This window comes from Crinia signifera, chromosome 2 (genome assembly GCF_055691185.1).
Source record: "Crinia signifera chromosome 2, ASM5569118v1, whole genome shotgun sequence".
NCBI classification, from domain to species: Eukaryota; Metazoa; Chordata; class Amphibia; order Anura; family Myobatrachidae; genus Crinia; species Crinia signifera.
The window spans coordinates 148,957,273-148,975,312 of record NC_139218.1 but is presented as its reverse complement, the minus strand read 5'-3'; the positions used below and the strand labels follow the sequence as shown (position 1 = coordinate 148,975,312).

The following is an 18,040-nucleotide window of genomic DNA, read 5'->3' as shown; positions in this document are numbered from 1 at the left end:
GAAAAAAAACTGAAATTGAGAAATTCAAAAATCGGCTAGTGTGGTAAAGTTGTGACTTGACCTGAATAAGAAACGTGCAAAAGCTTTCTGATCAGAGTCAACATCTTCTGTTCTGGCAAGAGGCCTGAAGTTTCACTTTTTGGTGAAAATGATGAAAACTATGAAGATGCTCAGATCTAGTTAAAATTATGTCATGATGTCTTAGAGTGGTTTAAGAATATACTTTAGCTTAGTAAAAGAGAGTACGAGCTTGTCCTAATGCAAAGTGACTGACTTTGGCAGGAGAAAAAAATCCCTGACAAATGACCCATTTTCTTGATTTTAATTGTTTATATAGTGTTTTCTCCGGAAGGTGGGGTTTTTTTTTTGGGGGGGGGGGGGGGGGGGGGGGGGGGAATGCTCTGTAATTGATGTGATCAAGAAAAGAGACTTGGTGGGAAAAAAACAGGGTAAATCCCTTTTGTTTGCCTTTAATAGAATAGTGCACCTATGTGTCTTCTGATGTCCAACAAACTCTTTACTGAATGCTCCAGTAAGTTCAGTAACAATGCATTACACTCTGTCCAAACCGAAGCGTGGCGAGCACTGCGAGCCCGCGAGGGGCGGCGGTACGCGTCCTACGACCTTTTCATACCCCCACTATCCACGTCGGCGTGGAGTTGAGAATAGAATAGTGTGGTGAGCACAGCGAGCCACCGAGCCCGAAGCGTGGCGAGCACAGCGAGCCCCGCGGATACCTCCACAGGTATCCGCGTCCCCTCGCGGGCTTCACAGGTATCCGCGTGCGCTCGCCACACTATTCTATTCTCAACTCCACGCCGACGTGGATAGTGGGGGTATGAAAAGGTCATAGGACGCGTACCGCTGCGCTCGCCACACTTCGGGTTGGCGTTGATAGTGGGGGTGGTACACTCTGAAAAATGACATTTGGGGGCATTTAACATGTTTCCTGCACATTTCAATGCATTTGGATGCATTTCAATGCAAAAACGCATGCGATCTCATCGCATGCGATTTGATTGCATGCGATTTTTGCTAAAAATAGCTAAAAACTGTAAAAATCGCATCTCATCGCATGCCACTACATATGGCATGCGATGGGAGCAGTGATACTCCACAAGTACCGTAAGTTTTTGAAAAGCAAAACAATTTTATAAATAGATTAAAATGAACCACATAAAGGTTCTTTACTTACTGTTGTTCTTCAGCTAATTGCTTCTGCATGTCAGCAGTGTACTGTGGTGCTGGTGGACCCATTCCTAAGTAACCAGCCTGTCCCATAAATGTCATTGTTGTTTGCATGGGACCCATAGATAATCCACCCTGACAAAAGTAAAAAAAATAAGTGGTCTTCAATTGCAAATATTGAATTTTAAATATTGGTGGTAAAAAAAAAGAAGGGGAAATTACATTATGAATAAAGTAACAAATTATACTCACCGGTAATTCCATTTCTTCCTAAAGATTCCAAGGCAGCCCTTCGGGACATTTCCCCTTCCCCAGGTTTTGACAGGATGATTTTTTCCTAAGGACCACCCACTTGTACTATGTAACCTCGCCCCTCCCTATGATCCATGTCTTGAGTGTCTCCAACATAGGTACTTAGAGAAAAATAATTCTCAGGTGTCGGAAAATAATGGCTGCCATGGGATCTCTAAAAAGATATGGAATTATCAGTGAGTATAATTTGTTACTTTCTTCTACGATCCCCATGGCAGCCATTACTTCGGGATATACCAAAGCAAAGAAAAGGGCAGGAAACAATGCTACAAGAATTATATATTTTAGAACACTTTTAAAGACATGATAACCAAACTGGGCAGATGGAATTTTCAAGGCATAATGCCTGGCAAATGTATGGCTTGAAGACCAGGTGTCAGCTTGACAGATGTCTTCAATATATACTTGCTCCTTCCTGGCCCATGATGTCGCCATTTCCCTAGTTGAGTGCGCTTTGATTATTGGAGGGACGGCCCGTTGTACTTGTTGATAAATAAAAGTAATTCGATTCCTAATCATCTGGATATTTTTTCCTTGGAAGGGTTGATTCCTCTTTGTACACCTTCTGGTACAACGAATAGATGTTTAGACTTCCTAATATCTTTGACTCTTTCCAAGTATATTGCGATGGCCCTCACTAGACCCAATGAGTGTAACCTCTCTTCCAGAGTATTCTTTGGTCCTGGATAAAAGGAGGGTAATTTGATCTCCTGATTTAGAAGAAACCTAGAGAAAACTTTATGCAAAAGTCAGGGTTAGTTCTTTGAGATACCCGATCTGGAAAAATTATAAGGTAGGGTTCTTCTACCCACAGAGCCTGAATCTCACTTATCCTTTATGCAGATGTGATAGTTACCTTTCAAGTAAGAAACTGGAGGCTGGTTTCCATTAAAGGCTCAAAAAGAGGTTCCATCAAAGCATTTAAGACAAAATTAAGGTCCAATGGAGCCACCATAGATTTTCTAGGTGGACAGAATTTTTATAATCGCTTACAGAACCTACATTAGATACCAGTTCCCCTTCTGCTAACTTCCTTTCCAGCAGAACACTTAATACTGCAATTTAACATTTTATGGTTGACATTGCCAACCCTGTCTGGAAGCTTTCAACAAGAAACTGTAGTACTTGAGCAGTAGTCATTTCTGAAAATAATTGAGAATTTTCGCTCCACTGGAGGAATCTTTTACAAATTCTATAAAAGACTAATGATGACACTTGCTTTCTAGCCTTCAGAAGGACCTCTACCACTTGATCTGTAACTCCTTTCTGCTTCAAAAGATTGCCTCTCAAATGCCAGGTCCTTAAACAATATGTCCTTGGATCAGGAGGACATACTAGGTCCTGATAACAGATCACTGGAAGCAATAATTGTTCTTCGACTGCAAAACTGATCATCGTTGAGAACCATGGCCTTCTGGGCCAAAAGGGAGGTATTGCGATCACTGTGACATGATACTCTTGGTCCTTCCACAGAACTAGGCTTATTACTTGAACCGTAGGGTATATGTAACCCAGTTGGACTGAAAATGCACCTATCGCTGATGCTACGGGCAGAGAATAATTAGCAAAGAATCTTCTCACCTTGCAATTCAATTCTGTCGCCATTAAGTCCACTTCCGGAACTCCGAATCACTTCACAATCATTTTGAATACTTCTGCATTCAGTTCCCATTCCCCAGGAAGAACATTGTTTCTACTTAAAAAGTCTGCCAATATGTTTTCTTCTCCTGGAAGAAAAACTGCTGACAATGATTTCTGCCCACGAAATGATCTTGCCTATGACTGACATCATAGCTTGGCTTCTTGTGCCTTCTTGTCGGATTAAATAAGAAACCGCCGTCATGTTGTCAAAGAATGCTCTGAGATGACAACTGTTTAATTGATCTTTGAGGTAAGTTATCGCTCTCTAAACGGCCATTGCCTCTCTTACGTTGGAGGCCAAACTGCTCTCTTCTTAAGACTATTTGCCTTGAATGTATGAACCTGCACCCCAGCCATACTCGCATCTGTGGTGACTATTAAAAACTTGAGTAACTCTAGAGACATAGCTCTCGTTTCCAACCCTTGAGTCCACAGACTATAAAACTTCTTGTCCATGAGCCAAGAAATACCTTTGTCTGGTTGTCTTTGGCCATTCTTATATAAAGAAGCAAGCTCCAAAGGAAAGACCACATTCTCTATTGTGCACATGGCACTATGCTTATAGCCGAGGTCATCAGGTCTAAAAGGTGCGTACACATGGGCATTTATCGCTGGCAATATGGTTGCTGAGCGACCAAATTGCCAGTGATTAGAGTGTGCGCGCTACCATTTTTAGCCCCCTTATGATCGCTGGTCGGAGGAGCTTGCTCCTCCGACCAGCTGATTCCCTCTGCAGCTCCGCCGGCAGAGGTTCCCTTTCATCAGCAACCATCTCTGGTCGCTGATGAAAAGGAGATACTGAGTTGGATATTTTGATTTTTCATTAGACATCTTGCAAGATTCTGGGTTTTTAGACATCTTTCTTTGGAGAAAGATATTTGGAACCGGACCGTATCTATTTCTACTCCCAGAAATTGGATCATCTAAATGGGATACAAATTACTTTTCTTCTCGTTTACCACCTATCCATGAAGCTTGAGGAAGTCTAATACGATTCTTGAACTGTCATCCACTTCTAATGGAGAATATCCTGCTATAAGCAAATCATCCAGATATGGCCAGATATGTATTCTTCTTTGTTGAAGATGAGCTACCAGGGCAGGGCTGTGGAGTCGGTAGATAAATGTTCTGACTCCTCGTACTTCTGACCCCGACTCCTCTGTATTAATATGCAAATGTATTTGATACATTCCTTGAAGGAAAGAAAGGCAACATACATATTATTACTACAGAAACTAGAGGCTGGGAAGCCAACAGTCTACTGTATTGAACAGTTTAAGCAAAGGACAAACACAATGAAAACAAAGTTTTATTAATTTTTTTATTAATTAATTAAATGGCTGGATAGTAGCAGTAGGCATAAACATCAGGAACAGGAACTTTGCCAGTTCAAAGATAAAAACCACATTATTTGGTTGTTTTTGGAAACAACAAAAATCAACGAGCCACAATCTCTGCTGGTTTGCTTGCTCGTCACCGTTCAATTCATGGACACAAGGAACGATTTCTTTACCGAATCGTTACTGGCGATGAAAAATGGTGCCTGTACATCAATATGAACCAGCATAAGGAATGGCTTAGCCAAGGTAAACAAACGACCCCGCGCATGAAACAAGATCTTCATCCGCGTAAAAAGATGTTGTACGTATGGTGGGAGAGCTTGGTTGAATGAATTTTTCAAGTCTACACCAGGTGATTTCTACCATAGAGGTATTGAAAACCTTATTGAACGTTGGAAATAAGTTGTAAACTACAAGGGAGAATACATTTATAAGTATTGGTGCTCCGAATTGTGCGTTGCGTGCCATATAGTGAAGCACATGAAAAGCATGCTTTTTCACGGTCACTTAACGTGTTCGTTTTGCGGTTACGTGAGGCACTGCATGCATTGGTCTTTATTCTTACAGTAGAGAAGTCATTAATTATAATTGTCGGAGTCGGTGCATTGTTTGCCGACTCAGACTCCAGGTACTCGAAATTTCCTCGGACTCCACAGCCCTGTACCAGGGTGATGAGAACTTTTGAGAAGACTCTAGGTGAAGAGGTTAGGCTGAAAGGCAGACACATATATTGGAACTGTTTCCAAAGAGAAGATATCTTAGACACTGTGATTCTGATAAATCGGGGCAGGATAACAGACATCCTTTAAGTCTATTGATGCCAGGAATACATTTCACTTGACTCCTGCAACTATTGAACTTAGAGTACCCATCTTGAATTTTTTCTTGACCAATAACAAATTCAGTCTTCATACAGCAGGTCGAGAATCGATCTAAACTCTTCTGTGTTTTTTACCAATAAAAACAAACTTGGATAGAATCCTTTTCCACATTGTTGCTTTGGAACCACGTCTATTGCTCTTGCTTCTAGTAACTGTTTCACTATATACATAAGAGGTTCTCTTTCCACTCTGATCTCTATAGGTCGTGATTTTACAAACTTGCTTCTTCTCGGGAAATGCAGGAACTCCAATTTGTAACATTCTCTAATTATTGACAACACCCATTTGTCTTTTATTGATTCTTCTGAGATTGAAGGCCAATAATCTTGCTCCTATCTGGGAAGACAGGGAATAGTTATTGCCTTGGGTAACCTCTTGTTGACTGGCAAAAGGAAGTATGTGATGGACCTGTACCCCTTCTGAAATATGGTCGACCTGGTCTATAATACTTTGCCCCCTTAAATTGTTGTCTGGCACCATAAGAAGCGGGAAATTTGTTCCATCTATCTTTTGGTAGATGTACCAACTTGACCCATGTTATTCTGTGGATAGCTTTGTTCCAAACAGAAGGGAACCTTCAAAAGGTGAAGAGGCTAAACGGTTTTTCGAATGTCAGCACTACAGCTTTTCAGCCACAATTCCCGTCGCCATGGATTTTGCTGAAAGAGACACAAGGTCTAAGGAGGCTTCCCAGATATAGCTAACGGCCTTCTGAATAATTGAAAGACTTAACAAAAGATACTGCCTTGAAATCTTCTCCTCAATATCTCTATACTTTTCCACACTCCAAAGCCTTAGGGCCCTTGCAGTGGATGCTACAGCTACACCAGCCAAAAGATATGCTGCTGAGAAGATATGCAATTTCTTCAAAGAATTTTCAATCTTCCTACCTTACTCTGTCCTAAACTTTTGGGAGACAGTAAAAAATACATGAGTCATAAGGATATAGGGATGAACAATGCTATATATCACAGTCCTTAGGAAAGATCATCCTGTCTAAACCTGGGAAAGGGGAAGTAATGGCTGCCATGGGGATCATAGAAGAAATATTCATTGTAATAGTGGACCACAACTTGACTACTTAAGCTTCATAACAAAACATTTAATAAAATATTTATAAATCGCTATTAAATGGATCCAGTATTTGCAATGTCACCAGCCCCCAGCACTGCCCTCTCTCATCCCGTTATTCTTACCCCCCTCCCCCCTACCCATTTCAGGGTTTCCATCGCAAGCCCACCACATCTATTTGTGCACTGTGTTGTGTGCAGTGGGAGATGGGGCGCAAGTCATGCACATTTGGTGTGACGTGTTTGTGCGCATCTCATGTGATTACCTAATTTTTATCAGAACAATAGACTAATGTTGCCACAACACTGAAGTATGTGATCCATGTTGTACAATGGGTGTTTCCAGTTAAGTATTTTTCTGGAAGTTGGAGCATTGTACTGTATATAAAAAATATAAAAAATGTGTGTAGAAATTATTCATCATATTCCCACATTGCACCACTCCTCTTCGCTAAAAAGGAAAAAAACTTAAAGTAACTGCAGGAATAAACGCTTGGGCCCCATTTGGAGCTAGTAATAAACAGAGAAAACATCTTGTACAGGGTGTGTTCTCTATATAATCCCAGCTCTCTACACTGTAAAACGTTATAAAGAAAGCTTTTTTGCACATATGCAGGGCTTGGCAACTTTTTCTGAACTCTAGGAGCCAGGATGAAAGTTTAGGAGCCAGACCACCGTCCCCAAATGACATGAGCGGATTTAATGAAATCATTGTTAAAACTAATGGCTAGAACTACAGGTTGTAAAAATACCAAATAGGTCTTTGAGACATAGCAACGGATATCAATCGCATTACACACCTTAATAAGACTAACTGGCAAGACAACGGTATTACTGGTTTATCTACATTTACTAAGAATTTATGATGCAGAATTATCCAACATGCCACCCTAGCTTGTCTCCAGATGAAATTGTCAGACATATGCTGTAATAGGGGGCTCACATCCTGGTAATCACCCAAAGAAATGTAAAAAAAAAAAAATAATAATTAAAATCTACCATAAACTCTCTGCTTGCGATACTGATGCACGGCCCCGTGAGGTCGGTATCCCATGGATAAATAGACTGTGCAGGCAAGGCAATTTTGATGATGTCGCTTGTAATGTATTTGGCCATAAGCCGAATAGTACAGTAAAAACTGCAGGTAAACATAGACAAGATTGTATGATTCCGGGCTCTGTGAGGTTCTAGGGAAATTCCGTAGTGAAAGTTGGCAATAGCCAAAATCGCACCGTCCGTACACAGCTTAAGATATACATTGACTTAATATGGATTAAGTAACTGTATAGTGAAATTGTGACAATTGGTGACCATGGGTGTTTGGTCTTGTGGAAATGAAACAGTCCCTGGATCTATCAGCTCACAAGTGTAACAGGGTTGATAATGTGATATACTATTGGGAGAGGTTATGTTGAGTATATGTGTGCATGCACAATCTGCAGTACTTTCCTCTGATTATAGCCTCCCCCTCCCTTTTTGCTTTATCTACACCCTAAACTCCATATAGGAGTATAAGATATGTAATAAGCTAACAAAACCAAAGCATTTGGCATGGCCATTTCTTACTTCATGAAACCATGTGTACACTGCAATAAATTATCTTTTACAAGTTTCTGTATCTTTTGTCTTATATTTTTTCCATAAATTATATTGCTTAGAAAACAGATAAAATAAAAAAGTCACCTGCATGGCCATGGCTGCTTGTGACATCTGAGGATTGTATCCAACGGCCATCATGTTTTGTACATTTTGTTGCATTACTGGTACCATGGGAAATCGAGCAGTTTGCTGTTGCATTGGTATCATGCCTGTAACAAATACAGAGAAAACAAAACACCTTGATAAACCCATTTCTTTGAGTCCATAGGGGGCACAAGATAACATCCGCTGGGGTTATTGAGAGGATGAGTGGAGTGGGCACCAAAGGGTTACAAATTTGTACCCAGCATGCTCCGGCCTCACCTCTCCCCTATACCTAACCTCAACTCATTAGATTTGTTTGCAAACCCAAGGCAGGAGTTGAGCCAGACAAGAAGAAAGACGACACGCACACCAGAACTGACACACAATAGGCCGTGCAACAAGAACTCCCCGAAAAGAAAGAGACCCGCAAGTAAGGAGCACCTGGGAGGGCGTCATGTGCCTCCTATGGACTCAAAGCACTGGTTTAATCAAAGTAAGACCTTTGGGGAAATTTAATAGGATGAGAGATTCAGAAAGTGAGAGATTTGGTAAGAAATCTTTAGTTTTTTAAAGAAGTAATCATTTACACTGCAAAACCATCCTATTACATTTCACCCCATAAATCCAATAGGAGGTACAGGATTGCATATGCTTAGACATCCTAAAGCTGTCCCCCTCAAGGGTGGGGGACGCTCCTGGACTGTGACTAGGACATTCCTACCAAACATCATATGCAAATGTGTCAAATGCATAACATTTAATAAAAGTCTGGGCTGAGGACCAAGTAGCCACCATGCAGAGCAGATCAGCGGTGATGCTTCACGACTATCTGCGTAAGAAGTACCAACTGATCTGGTGGAATGAGCCATAACTCCCCCAGGAGGAGGAGGAATTTGCACTGAAATACATGCTTGATGTGCAGTAGATCTGAGCCATCTTGCCAAAGTTTGCTTGGAAGTGGGCCAGCCCCTCTTATTAGAGCCGTAGAGAACAAACAAGGCATCTGCCTTATGAACTTAGGGGGTCATTCTGGTTATCTCACTAAGCAGTGGTAGTTCGCTGCTTAGAAAGCCTTGTAAGGTCACCAGTCGCTCATGTGAATGCACGCCACCCACCGCCCAGCGAATATCCCTGTCGCACTGTGAATGGATGTTTTGCATAAACATCCATTCGCAGGATAGCGTATGGGTCTGAAGTTATTTCAGCATTGACTGACTTAGACTTGCGGCATTCTGATCCGAGAACTGGGCGGGCGACTGACCTCCTGTGACATCAACTGCCGCCTGCCACCAGACAGGTAACTGCCTGTCTGCGTTCGCATGGTGACGCCTAGCGCATTTTCCAGGGCACACCCAACATTTTGGTGAGTATGCCCAGGAAATGCATGTGAACGCCCCCTGTACGACTATGCAAGTCTCTGAAGGCGCCTGCATAGAAGCCGTGAGGTGTAGTTGACATGAGGTTCGATACATTACATCGCACCTCCGTAGTGTAAAGGTGGGAATAGAGTAGTCAGCAGTGTAGTGCTGGGTATAGAGGGGTCAGCAGTGTAGTGCTGGGTATAGAGGGGTCAGCAGTGTAGTGCTGGGTATAGAGGGGTCAGCAGTGTAGTGCTGGGTATAGAGGGGTCAGCAGTGTAGTGCTGGGTATAGAGGGGTCAGCAGTGTAGTGCTGGGTATAAAGGGGTCAGCAGTGTAGTGCTGGGTATAGAGGGGTCAGCAGTGTAGTGCTGGGTATAGAGGGGTCAGTAGCGTAGTGGTGGGTATAAATACACTAGGGTGCCAGGATTCAGAAAAGCTGGGAACCACTCTACTACATCTACATAGCTTTATATAACCCTATTATGGCCTGCCCCCCAAGCACTCTGCTGTACAGCCTATCAGATAAATTGTATGGTATAAGTGTATGCAATAAGATTAATTGCATGTGTTTTCACGACTGTTTTAAAAGATCTGTTGCTGACCATCAGCAGCTAATAGATAGTCATTAGAAGAAATATAATCAAACATAATATACGCACCTTGAGATGATCCAATACTGGTTGCTAACGGAAATACAAACCTGAAAATAAAAATAATATCTTAAAGTCAACAATAGCAGCAAAAGTATATGTTTGCCCTGTCAAACAGGATGTAATCAGCATGTTGACATTTATGGAGGGAATTAAAAGGTACTTGTGAGTTATCCGGGCGCCCGATGTTGAAATTGAAAGTCAGTACAATAAGAGTACGATGCGACGCGATTTCCCTTGAAATTTAACGCGTCGCATCGCGTGTTAACCAAATGGCATGCGATGCGACGCGACAAGATCAGCACCCGATTTTAGCAGTGTACCCGATTTTAACATTGGAATCAATGTAAAATGGTCCCTGAGACCCGATTTTACATTTATTTCAATGAAAAAATGCCCAAAACCCCCAAAAAGTGTCAAAACTTAAATCCCATCCCCATTGTTAACGCCACTCCACTATTGACGCCAACCCGAAGCGTGGCGAGCGCAGCGAGCCCGCGAGGGGCGGCGGTACGCGTCCTCCGACCTTTTCATGCCCTACTATCCACTAGGGCATGGAGTTGAGAATAGAATAGTGTGGCGAGCGCAGCGAGCCACCGAGCCCGAAGCGTGGCGAGCGCAGCGAGCCCCGCGAGGGGACGCGGATACCTTCACAGGTAAGCGCGTTCCTTCGCGGGCTTCACAGGTATCCGCTGCGCTCGCCACGCTTCGGGCACGGTGGCTCGCTGTGCTCGCCACACTATTCTATTCTCAACTCCACGCCCTAGTGGATAGTAGGGCATGAAAAGGTCGGAGGACGCGTACCGCTGCGCTCGCCACGCTTCGGGTTGGCGTCAATAGTGGAGTGGCGTTAACAATGGGGATGGGATTTAAGTTTTGACACTTTTTGGGGGTTTTGGGCATTTTTTCATTGAAATAAATGTAAAATCGGGTCTCAGGGACCATTTTACATTGATTCCAATGTTAAAATCGGGTACACTGCTAAAATCGGGTGCTGATCTCGTCGCGTCGCATCGCATGCCATTTGGTTAACACGCGATGCGACGCGATCCGATGGTACCCGATCTAAAATCGGGCGCCCGGATAACTCACAGGTACCAATTAAAATTAACCCTCACCCAAGGGGGGACAGTAGCCATAGCCATGGTGTTTAAATGCTGGCAATGTCATTGAAAGTCATCCATTTTGTAGCTTGGACACATTTTCGCTTGGGAGCTACAAATAAAAATAAACAAGTCCAGTGGTATAGTAAGTGTGGCATATAGCTGCATTTGCTTGCGGGGTGAGTGCATCTAATTTAATTACCCCATAATGTCAACATATACAAAATGCCAACATTACACCATTAATTTAGGGTTAGGCTGATGTAGTGTTCCCTTCAGCATCACGGGAGGGCAGGGTGCAGGAGGAAAAGAGGCACTTTGAATGCAGCGGGATGACCAGCTGATGTCACGAATGTGGTCGGGGCTGGGACCGCCCGCCATCACAAATGTAGGCAAGAATACCCGCCGACATCACCAATGTGAGAGGGCCGCTCCCCTAAGTTCATTTTGGGGGGGTGCCAGGCACCTACATGGGCGGTGGGCATCCCGCTAGTGCTCCGGAAGCCCGAGGCTGGGACGGACGAGCCTGGCTCTTTTTTGCCCTTTTAAAATCAGGCTAAAACAACTTAGAGTAGTGATGGTTAACCTTGACAGGGCATGCTGGGATGTGTAGTTCAACAACAGCTGTAGTGTCAAGGTTAGTCATCACTGACCTAGAGTGAACACTATAATATGAGTTTTGGCATACTGACTGCTCATATTGAAACAGTAGACCCTGAAAATGTCAACATTCCGACTGTATACTGAACCCCTGGTACACTTATCAGTAGTTTTAACGGATAGGTAAAAAAAGCTTTCATTTATTTAAACAAATTGTGACAAGAAAGCACATACACTGGATCAGATGAAGTCTGGGTTTTTATTTTTGTAGCAGGTACACAGCATACCAGGTAACCAGCACAGCAAGAAAGGTTATGTTAATGTGGCAAATAGGTCTCACAGCATAATACAAACACTTCAGGAAGCTCCAGTGGTCTCTACCATAGCCCACACCCTGGCCTATCACTTGGACAGCTATTCCACCATCAAAAGCAATGATACTCTGCCCTGGGAACCCTTATATCAGGAAAACACAGGTTCTGCTGATCAGCCCAATCCTGATCACATCAGTTAGGAAACCTGGAATGAATCTAGTTTTCATGCTGCTGCTGATTTAAAACATGGTCTGGATTTTCTACAATAGCCTCATGTGGAAATATGCTGTATCTGAAATAAAATCTTGTAAATGAGAATGCTGCCATCTGTCACATAGTTTAAGTAGAGGCAAAACAAATTGGGGTTTATTTACTTATACCCCTTTCACACCGCAGCTATAACACGATATATTGCCGGTTTTTAAACGTTTCAAAATGGTTTTAGCTGCAGTGTGAAAGTGCCAGAGTGAATTTACTGGTTACAAAAATTTGAAAAAGTGTTAAAAGATGGATCCTACAAGCAACAGAATAAAGGGTACTTGTGTAGTTTCACGGATGAAGTTACGTGGTCAGCATAGCATCACTGTCAGAATCAGCGTAGTGTTCCCGCGGCTAGCGTAGTCAGCGTCCCTGTCAGTATCAGTGTATTGTTCCCGCCCGTTTGCGGCTAGCCAGAGCTTACGTAGTTAGCATGTAGTCAGTCAGGCGTCCCTGTCAGTATCAGCGTCGTGTTCCCGCTCATTCGCGGCTAGCCGGAGCTTACGTAGTTAGCGTAGTCAGTCAGCGCTTATTACATTGTGTTGGAACCATTGACCATTTTAACTTGCCTGACATGAGAGGTGTGAATGTGTTCCTGAAACACCCCCACTATCCACGCCAGCCCGAAGCGTGGCAAGCCCCGCGAGGGGACGCTGTACACGTCCTCCTGACTTGTTCATACCCCCACTATCCACGTCGGTGTGGAGTTGATTATATAAAAAGTGTGGTGAGCGCAGCGAGCCACCGAGACCGAAGCGTGGCAAGCCCCGCGAGGGAACGCGGAATACACGACAAGTAATCCGCGTGTGCTCACCACACTTTATAAAATCAACTCCACGCCGACGTGTCGACCACTGTAGGTCGACAGGGGTTATGTCAACACCTGAAATAAGCCAACATAGTCGACAGGTTGATACAAGCATTAGGTCAACAATCAAAAGGTCGACGTGAGTTTTTGCATTTTTGGGGGAGCCGACATGTGCCGACAGGCGGTACTTCATGCCCTACCATCCAATACGGTGTGGTGGGAAAATAAAATAGTGTGTCGATTGCAGCGAGCCATACAAGGGGACACAGTACACTTTTACAGTGTCCATGTTGACAATCGAGCCAAAAAAGGTGAAAAACTCATGTTAACCTAATGCTTGAGTCGACTTTCCAACCCTGTTGACCTTAGCCATGTCCACCTATTTCAGATGTCAACCTAAGCCCTGTGGACCTTCAATGGTCAACCCAATGCATGTTGACTCAATGACCCATATCCCTCTGTCTGCAAAATAAGTATTATTATAAACATAAATGTCTTCAGAATAAGTGGCAGGAATAGTCCTCAATTTGTGTACATTCCATTGTTAGTGTTCATTCTAGCACCCTGATCTTTCAAAGCCCATGTGGTTCATTGTCCCTGCTGTGGTCTTTATTTTGGCACTGATATGTCAAAGGCAGAGCGCTAGAATTAACGCTAATTTTTTATATAAGATGCTGTTCTCTCTAATGTTCTCTAGCCTTCATAAATTAATGTCCCATCTGGGGGGGTGCCTATAAAAGCTGTCCCCAAGGAGATGGGGAAAAGGAGATTACAGCAGGCATATCCAAACCATGGCCCTCCAGCTGTTGTAAAACTACAAGTCCCATCATGCCTTGCCACAGTTTTGCTATTAGGGAATGCTAAAACTATGGCAAGGCATGCTGGGATGTGTAGTTTCACAACACGCTGTTTGGACTTGCCTGGTCTAGACCCTTGATGGCTAACCTTGACACTCCAGTTGTTGTTGAACTACACATCCCAGCATGCTCTGCTTCAGTTTTGCTATTTGGCCATGCTAAATCTGATGCAGAGCATACTGGGATGTGTAGTTCAACAACATCTGGAGTGTCAAGATAAGCCACCAAGGGTCTAGACCGTTCCAGTTTTTAATACATCCCTGGACAATAGAGGAGGCTGTAATCTCTCTCTCCATTCTCTCTGGTGACAGATGTCACAGGCATCCCTTGGGACAGGATACCACAAGCTCCGGAATGATGCAGTTTGATGGCTGGAGCATGTCTGGTCCGGCATTTCGGGGGTCAGTCTGGTTCCAGTTTTTACCCATTACCAAAATTAAGTTAAAGGTAATTATGGTAACGAAAACCATGTAAATAACATTTGCAATGAAGCATGATTCCGTGTGAATTATTCCCCTTCCACACTGACAAATATTTCCCAGGTTATTGCAAATGCACAACAATCCAGGAAATTGGTCACTGTGAAAGGGTCCTAAAAGTTTGTCCTGAGATTTCATCCGTAAGTGACTCTACCCCTGCTGGCGTCACCTCCGTAAGCGGTTCTACACCTGCAGGCGTCACATCCGTAAGCGTCTATACTCCTGCAGGTGTTATATGAGTAATAGCATCTACTCCTGTGGCTGTTATCCACGTAAGCGTATCTTCTCTGGTGGGAATTAGTTGTAAGCAGTGTTCGTACTGTGGGCATTATGTGCCTAAGTGTGTCTACTTCTGGAGGCAATTATGTGTGTAAGCGGTGCTACGCCTATGGGCATTATGTGCTTAAATGGCTCAAGTCCGGTGGGCATTATGTGTGTAAGCAGCACTGCAAGGGGCATTATGTGTATAAGCAGCACTACAAGGGACACTATGTTAGTGGCTTTATGTGTATAAGCAGCACTACATGGGGCATTATTTGTGTAAGTTGCACTACAAGAGGAATTATGTATAATGCCTGGAACACACCAGAACGATCCTGATTGTTAGTAGATCGTTAGCAGATTGTGCAATGGTCACACGATATGTTAGAGCAATCCGATCTGAGTCTGTATCTTGTTGAATGGGTCTTTTACAGATCTGCAGCAGGTAGGTTCTGTAAAATGACCAAACTGCAGCAGGGACGCGCATAAACGTGCCCAATCTACATCCAATTGGGCGGAATTGGATACAGATTGATGGGATTGAGGTGGTGTGTACCCTACATAAGTTTTACTAGTTGGGGGCATTATGTGTGTAAGCAGCACTACATGGGCCATTATGGGCCTTATTCTAGTTCACTCTCTGACAAAATCCTACTTAGATGGACAAAACCATGTGCACTGCAGGTGGGGCAGATGTAACCTGTGCAGAGAGAATTAGATTTGGGTGGGGTTTTACTTCAAAGTGAGCTCTATATTGCAGTGTAAAAATAAAGCAGTCAGTATTTACCCTGCACAAAAACAAAATAACTCACCCAAATCTAATTCTCTCATTTTACATTTTACATCTGCCCCCCTGCAGTGCACATGGTTTTGTCCACAAAAGGATTTTGTCAGAAAGAGTGAATTAGAATAAGGCCCTATGTGTAATTGGCACAAAACTGCCTTGGGGTGGAGAGTAGTGCAAAATGTATAATTACGCCAATGCGTGTATAGCATTACTCAAAAGTGCCAGGAATGCTGGCACCCAGGGAGAAGATACAGAATCTGCATTTTTGCCATGAAACCCTTGGCAACAAGTAATTAGAAGCCTTATTGTGGAAATAATTTGTTATTGTCATTACAGTGTGTGGAATAATGTGTAATGGGCATTAATGTGTGTGGAATAATGTGTAACGGGCATAACCCTTCAGTGGTGGTTTTTTTTTTTTTTTTAGGTAGCGCTCCCCACTGGGCAAGTTTTTTAGGGGGAGCGCTACAAAAAACCCCAACCACTCTGTCTCCCAGAGCCGGGTAGCGCCACTGAGCACTGTGTCGCTACCCTGCCGTCGTTACAGTCACATTGCAGACTCGCACACAGCCAGGGGTGGGCAAGGCCGGGCAGCCAGAGCTGGGCAGCGCTTAAGCTGAGTTTAGCGATCAGCTCAGCGTTAGGCAGCGGCAATCCAAAGAATTTTCTGGGTTTGCCAGTCTAGGCACTGAAGCATAGCCCAGAAAATTCTCGGGATTACCACTGAAGGGGTTAAGGTGTGTTTCAATGTGTAATGGGCATTACGGTGTGTGGTATAATGTGCATTATGGTGTGTGGCATAGTGTGTAAGAGGCACTACGGTGTGTTGCAAAGTGTCTAAGGGGCATTACGGTGCTTGGCATAATGTGTAAATGGCATTATTATATGAAGGAAAAATTACACAAGCATTATGGTGTGTGGCACAATGTATAATGGGCATTATGGTGTATAGCACAATTTGATGTATTACATAATGTGTAAGTGGCATTACTAGATGAAGAAAAATTACATGAAGGGTCCAGAAACATACCTTGCTCCGGGCACCATGTCCCCTAACTACACCTCTGAATGCACAATTGGCTAATGTACTATGGGCCTTATTCTAGTTCACTCTTTCTGACAAAATCCTTCTTAGATGGACAAAACCATGTGCACTGCAGGGGGGGCAGATGTTAATTGTGCAGAGAGAATTAGATTTGGGTGGGGTTTTACTTCAAAGTGAGATCTATATTGCAGTGTAAAAATAAAGCAGCCAGTATTTACCCTGCACAGAAACAAAATAACTCACCCAAATCTAATTCTCTCTGCACATTTTACATCTGCCCCCCTGCAGTGCACATGGATTTGTCCATCTAAGAAGGATTTTGTCAGAAAGAGTGAGCTAGAATAAGGCCCTATATCTGTTATTATCTCAAAATCAATGGGCAACACAAATTTCCCCCATCATATGTAACTTACATATGATATGAATATGTTGGAGTGTTTTCTCCAGAATAATTAAGAAAGTATTGTACTATTAAAAAAACAAACAATTCACGTCGGGAGCAATCTATAAAAATGTGGACTAGGTACATAATGGCAGCAGCTATATAGGATATGAATGACAAACGGACAGGGCTGTGTAATTGACTAAATAATGCAATGTCTCAGCAGGCTAGATTTCAGTTAAGAGGGAATGCTGACAACCCGGGGAGATAGCCATATACAGTCAAACACCCTTTACTGTAACCGCCTGACCCAGCTATTCTGCTTTGTCATATTATTCATAGGCAGCTGCTGGCTGGGAATAAGAAGACGACAAAAAAAATCCATTAAGGCATATTTCAAATTACAATTTGAGTTCAAGAAAGACCCCGGAACACTCGCCTTCCTCTGCCGGTTCCGCCGGCTCCCGGTTGCATTGCCATCTCCCTGTCGCTCTCTCTATGTGCTGTAAGCAGAGCAGAGCAGAGAGAGACCGATACCACTTCCGACAACAAATGTACGTCACTTCCGGTCCCGAACTGTACCTGTCCTGTGTGCTGTATGCTGCCTACACACACTGACTGCACTCATATAACGCAGCTAATATGAAATGTAAGCACTGGCCCATTCTGTGGTAAATTGAAAATACTTTTGAAATACGAGTTGGACGTTGCATGCGTGAGGAGCACGGCCAGCTACAGCTCAAATGAATATCCTATGTGCGTTTCATGTATGGGATACCCTCCAACAGTAAAAGGGCAGAATCGGTACACATACGGAAATGGGCGTGGTCATGGCTAGGGGGCGTGGTCACGCCCCCTTTCCGAATGCATACTGGGCATTTTTTCAGATATATGTATTTAAAATTAAAAATTAACATCATGCAATATAAAATATCAGCAATGCTCAGTGGTTTGAGCCACTCACACGCACCAAGCCCTCAGCAGTCCCACGGCTGCCACAGTGCTGCTGCGCCACGTCTT

General features: G+C 43.4%; 1 protein-coding gene across 1 annotated transcript in view; it reads right to left on the bottom strand.

The window, feature by feature from the left end:
* Window positions 1-17,703, bottom strand: part of SYNRG (synergin gamma) — a 112,549-nt gene extending 94,846 nt beyond the window's left edge. Inside the window, exons 1-4 of the mRNA XM_083173096.1 lie at window positions 17,460-17,703; window positions 10,136-10,176; window positions 8,116-8,240; window positions 1,196-1,323 (exon numbers count right to left, since the gene is read on the bottom strand). Of these exons, the coding sequence (XP_083029222.1) occupies window positions 1,196-1,323; window positions 8,116-8,240; window positions 10,136-10,176; window positions 17,460-17,500 (335 nt within the window). The 5' untranslated portion in view covers window positions 17,501-17,703. The remainder of the gene's footprint in view (window positions 1-1,195; window positions 1,324-8,115; window positions 8,241-10,135; window positions 10,177-17,459) is intronic.
* Window positions 17,704-18,040: the final 337 nt, after the last annotated feature.